Source organism: Danio rerio, chromosome 9, assembly GCF_052040795.2.
Source record: "Danio rerio strain M-AB ecotype USA chromosome 9, GRCz13ab, whole genome shotgun sequence".
In the NCBI taxonomy this organism is placed as follows: Eukaryota; Metazoa; Chordata; class Actinopteri; order Cypriniformes; family Danionidae; genus Danio; species Danio rerio.
Window position 1 is genome coordinate 23,244,810 of NC_141029.1, and position 5,284 is coordinate 23,250,093.

At 37.2% G+C, this 5,284-nt stretch overlaps 1 protein-coding gene across 2 annotated transcripts in view; it reads left to right on the top strand.

Annotated features, from left to right (window-relative positions):
- The window catches only part of xpo4 (exportin 4), a 50,864-nt gene extending 46,676 nt beyond the window's left edge, over window positions 1-4,188 (top strand). For both annotated transcript variants that reach the window (NM_212674.2, XM_087265998.1), the window contains 2 exon segments: window positions 489-581; window positions 2,957-4,188. In NM_212674.2, coding sequence (NP_997839.1) covers window positions 489-581; window positions 2,957-3,154 — 291 coding nt within the window. In that variant the 3' untranslated portion in view covers window positions 3,155-4,188.
- The last annotated feature ends 1,096 nt before the right edge of the window (window positions 4,189-5,284 follow it).

Below are 5,284 nucleotides of genomic sequence, written 5' to 3' on the forward strand. Positions count from 1 at the left end.
TTATTAGTTTATAATGTGTTGTATTAATCCACTGTTTATCACGATCCTTTAGAAATTATTCTAACGTCCCAATTAGCTGTTAACATAACATTTATTTTTCTCAAAGTTGGAAATTTAGCAGATTATGCTGAACATGTCATGTCAAATGTAATATTTAATATGTGCTGCTCTATATTTCTTGTAAACCCTGATGCATTTTCAGTTCTTTTTTTATAAATTCTGTAAACAATAACTTTGACTCCAAACTTTTGAACAATCATAGTGTATAATACACATTTCGAGCAGTATTTACTCAAAATCCACAACTTATTAGCATTGCTTTTGCCAGATTTGTCATAGCTGGGTTGATTATCAGTTCTTGGCTGATGTTTATAATCTCAGCGTGTCAAATATGTCTCTAGCGTTTATTGTAATATGTTTTGGTCTGCGATCACTATATATGATTTTTAATTATGTGCATTTCTCTTTCACTATCTGTTCGTCCGTAGTTGGTGTTTGACATGCTCGTGCTGCAGAAGCACAACACTGAGATGACTGTAGCAGCTGGAGAAGCACTGTATACACTAGTGTGCCTTCATCAGGTATGCAGCTCTATTTACAGAGGAACAGTAATATCAGCTACAAAAATACTACACTAATCTTATCTGCAAGTAGGTTTTATGTTTGATTAACAGTAATTGAACAAAGAAATCCATGGTCTTGTGATTTTTCAAAGCCTGGTTAAAGCTAGGCCTGTCACAATAATCAATATATCAACTTATCGTGTAATACTTGTAGATGACCTCAGTCATTTTTGTCATTGCAATATATATTTACAAATTGACAAATAACATTAAAGCCATTTTGCAATGACATTTACGTTCTACCTCAATGCTGTAGATGTTTAGAATTATGGGCAAAATTACAGGAGGTTTTCCTGGAGAAATAACAAAATGGGGAGGGTGGCTGGAGATGGGTCTGAAATACTTGATACTCCTGGTAAAAATGAGAAATTCTATGTCCACTCACACATCATGAGTAAGTTTATGTGAAAATCATTTGTAGTAATATACAGCACCGTTTTAAGAGCTGGCAAATTACAAAGCAATTGCAGGAAATTCTGCATCAGAAATGTGAGCGCCGCTCTTTCTCCTCCTCTCGCTCTCCCTCTGTCTTGATAGATTGTCATATTAACTCATTCAATCACATACATCACACCAATTAGAGACCACAGTTTCCAAACTTTAACTAGCTTAAAAATGATTGGGGGCTCCTGAGTTGTTCGGTTTAGTTTGTAAATTCCTGTCACACAGTATGAGCGACGACCATATGTGCATCAGTGAGTACGTTTACTGTACATGGACATCAATAATCCTATTTTAATATGATTAAGACAATACTGTTTGACACTATTCTCTGCACCTACTGAGTCATTGAAAGACCACAGACATCTCCATTGCAGAATGCAGTTTTTTTCCCCATACGGCATGCGGTATCAAATTCTATCAGTTCCAGCAGTTCATACTCGCATCCAATGTCTTGTTTGTCACCGGGGTGTGCATGAAATGTTCCTAAATGAAAGTGAAAGTGTCAAACTGCAGTTAAAGTCCACTAATCAAAAATTAAACACCTAAAATTACACAAAACTTTGGAGGAAATATGAATAGTGTAGTGACTCAATGACGTTAATCGAATTATGTGCTGTACCATTTAAACCGGGATCATGAAAGGAACATTCAAAAAGCAACTCATAAACACCTTCACCATATTATTCTCTTATTCAGATTAAGGCAAATCATTCAATTACTGATGTTCATCTAAATGTAGCCAATGACTTTCCCCGACGAGGAAAACATTGCATAAAGCTTGTACAACAGAATAAAAGGAAGTGTACACTCAGCTTAATTCTAAAAAACTGTAGCAAAAAAACAACCCAAAGCTTGTTTAGGTGTACCTACATTTTATGTGTGCTTCACTAAATCTGAATGCACCTCTAGAGTGGCGCAAAAAGGGGGTATGCAGTATATGCTGTGCAGAGGGGCGCTACGCATGGGGGGTGCCATTGTGCCAAAACTATTTTTGAAATTATGCATATTAATAGTTTCAAATAATAAAAATTAAGAAATATTTTTTGTTAAAAGTGTTTTTTTTATAAGCGTATAATATTGTATTTTATTAAGTAAAAAAATCATCCCACCCCTCCTCCCGTTTTTCATACCATATTCATGTTTTTATGTATTAATTATGTATCATATTGATTCATCAGGCCTTTTGGTAACTTCTTTTGCTCAAAACTATTGTAATTTTAGCTACAAACAAAGTTTGCCCATAACATTTTTTTTTAAATAGAACATTTCAGGCAGTTTGTTTTTTATACTAAACAGTTGGCAGTCTTTTTTTTCACTTAGTGAGAGGTGTAATAGCAGATTCAGTCAATTGTTCATGCAAAGACAGACCTGACACCGCTCACAGTATGCATGTGAGAAGTAATTGCAAAGTTCTTTAGCCCTTTAGGACTCCCATATCTAACATATGTAGTACAAGAAAGTCCAAAGCAAGGCAAGTTAAGGTGCTATAATCACTTTGAGGAAAATTTAATTAAGAGATTTAGGGAGGGATGAGATTTCAGTTTTTTGTGACTTAACATGCTTAATTTTTACTACTTCATACTATTTCAGTTGTGTTCAGAACTGCGAAATGTATTTGTTTAAAGCATGTTGATGAGGAAAAAGTATCTTTAATTTATTGATGGAAATATTTTGGCTCTATCACTTGCCTGTTATAAAATATAATTGGATTCAGGGGGAAGCGCGCAGAAGTTGAAGCCGCATACCCATCAGTAAATGTGCAGTTGTGCCCCCCCTCACCTCTATTGTGTTGATGGTGAAATTCCCATCTCACACACTGCATGCATACAAGTGTGCTTTGACCTTCAGTAGCTGATGAACTGTATAGTAAGTGTCTGTTTTTGTGTCAGGCGGAGTACTCAGAGCTGGTGGAGACGCTGCTGTCCAATCAGAGGGATGCTCTGATCTACCAGCGGCTGGCGGACGCGTTCAACAACCTCACTGCCAGCAGCACACCGCCAACAATGGACCGCAAGCAGAAGGTGGCCTTCCTCAAGAGCCTGGAGGAGTTCGTCGCCAACGTTGGAGGGCTCCTGTGTGTCAAATAAAGCAGTTCCTCCGGCACCTGTCCACTTCAGCTACCCCTCTCCAGCCCTCGTCCACACAGAGAAGCCTTTCACCATGCCAAACCATGGAGAAGCCGAGCGCCCGCCCGCTCGCCGCACAGGCCGGGACGCTCAGCCTCCAGAGAGGAGAGAGGCTGGCGAAGGCTGAGAGCAGCGACCCGCCACGAGCATCTCAAACATGTTTACTTCACCACTGAGAGGTCCTCAGATGAACATTCATGAAGTGCTGAGGGGTACTCTCTCTGAAAACGGACCCCTTAATCCCCTTTATACTCACTCAAACACACAGTCCTTTGCAGACGCTTCTCCTCGAGTGCCTTTCGGTTTCTCATGGCTCAGATCCGGCAGTGTCCACAGAGACTAGTCGAACTGCGCTCACAGGATTGAGCCATGGATGCCATGAAAAGAAAAAGCCTTTTCCAGTGGGACTTGGATTGCAGGAAGGCCCTTTTGGGAAAAAAAAAAACCAAATCACTTTCGTGTGTAAGGGTGTATATATATTTTCAAAAGCAGACATAAATGAAAGTGTTTAAAAGGACTGAGCAGTTTTTATAAGACTATAGCTGACGACTTTCTGACTTTTTTATGACTTCACTGAAGGAAAAGGGGCTTGTTTGAATTCTTCATTTTGATTGATTTGATTGATTGTAGTTTTACTCTTTCGCCGTTATCATTCTGCCCTGATAACAGCCAGCAGTATCACTCAAAGGGTTTTCAACATAGCTGACCCGATACGATGGGTGTTTTCACATGATCGCCTGTTGCTCCTGTTGGTTGTTTGTTGTTTTTTTTAGACCATAATGTCAATGATGTTCATCTTACATTAGCGCACACAGAGTTGTGGAGCAGTCAAAGTTGCTGTAGCAATAAAATACCAAAAACGATGATGGAGGGATGTCTGCTGTTTTATTCAGGGCATTTGATGGTCTTTATTTCCATTGTTCAAAGCACTAATTGTTATTTTGGAATGCCTGAAATGATCTGTAAAGTGTATATAAACTTGATATAAAAGCCGAGTCCTTTGTCTTCGTCTATGTTTGTGTTGTCTGACTTAAGAGCTGGAAATATGTGTGTGCATACACAGCTCTGGGGGGAAAAGACAGAGACCATTTCAGTATTACTGTCAGTTCTTTGGATTTGATATTAAATGGTAAACATTTTGAGGGAAAAAATATATTTAACCTTTTAACTGCCCCACCAAGAAAAAAAATTGTATTGTATTTTTAACTCCTAATGTCGCTAGTTAAAATACTCATGCATTTTCAACACATCCCATCATTTCTAAAATATCAACATCTACCAAATGGTAGATATGTCATTTATATTAAAAGTACCAGAACTAATACTATGAAAAATCAGAATGTGTAAGACCAATTTATTTTAAAACGATCAAAATAAAACATTTTTGAACACTAAATCACCTTTATTTTAGAAGTATGCTGTATGATTCTCATTTAACATGCTTTCTTGTTTTTTTTTTTTTTTTCTACAAGAAAACCAAAATCGTGTATTAGTGCAACAGGATTATGTTTTGATTTTTATTTTGTAAACCAACAATACTGTGTTCATTCATTTTTTTTTATTTTTTTTGGGCTTAGTCCCTTTATTAATCTGGGGTCGCCACAGTGGAATGAACCGCCAACTTATCTAGCATATGTTTTACGCTGGCGGATATCTTTCCAGCTGCAACATATCTCTGGGAGAAATGCTGTGTGTGTAAAGGATTATTGTTTAATGTGATCAGTCCTTGATTTTTCAATAGAATGTGTATATACAGTCGTCAATTTTAACCGTATCAAAGTTTTTCAAAATTGTTCAGACAAGGAGTTGTTGAATAATTTTAGGAAAATATTATTGAAACGTTTTGAACAACTTCAAATGTTGACTCCTGTATATGTATATGATACTACATATGCATCATTCATAGACTGTTTCACAAATTCTGCCGTTTTTTCCTGGATTATGTAGGATGGTTTAAAATATTATATTTTATAGTGGTGACACTTTCCCTTACTAGTGATGTTCTACAATGAAATACAACCCAAAGAACCAAAAATAAGTTCTCTTCGCCAGATTCGTTTGTAAAGCCTATGGTTGAATTGCAGCGCGATT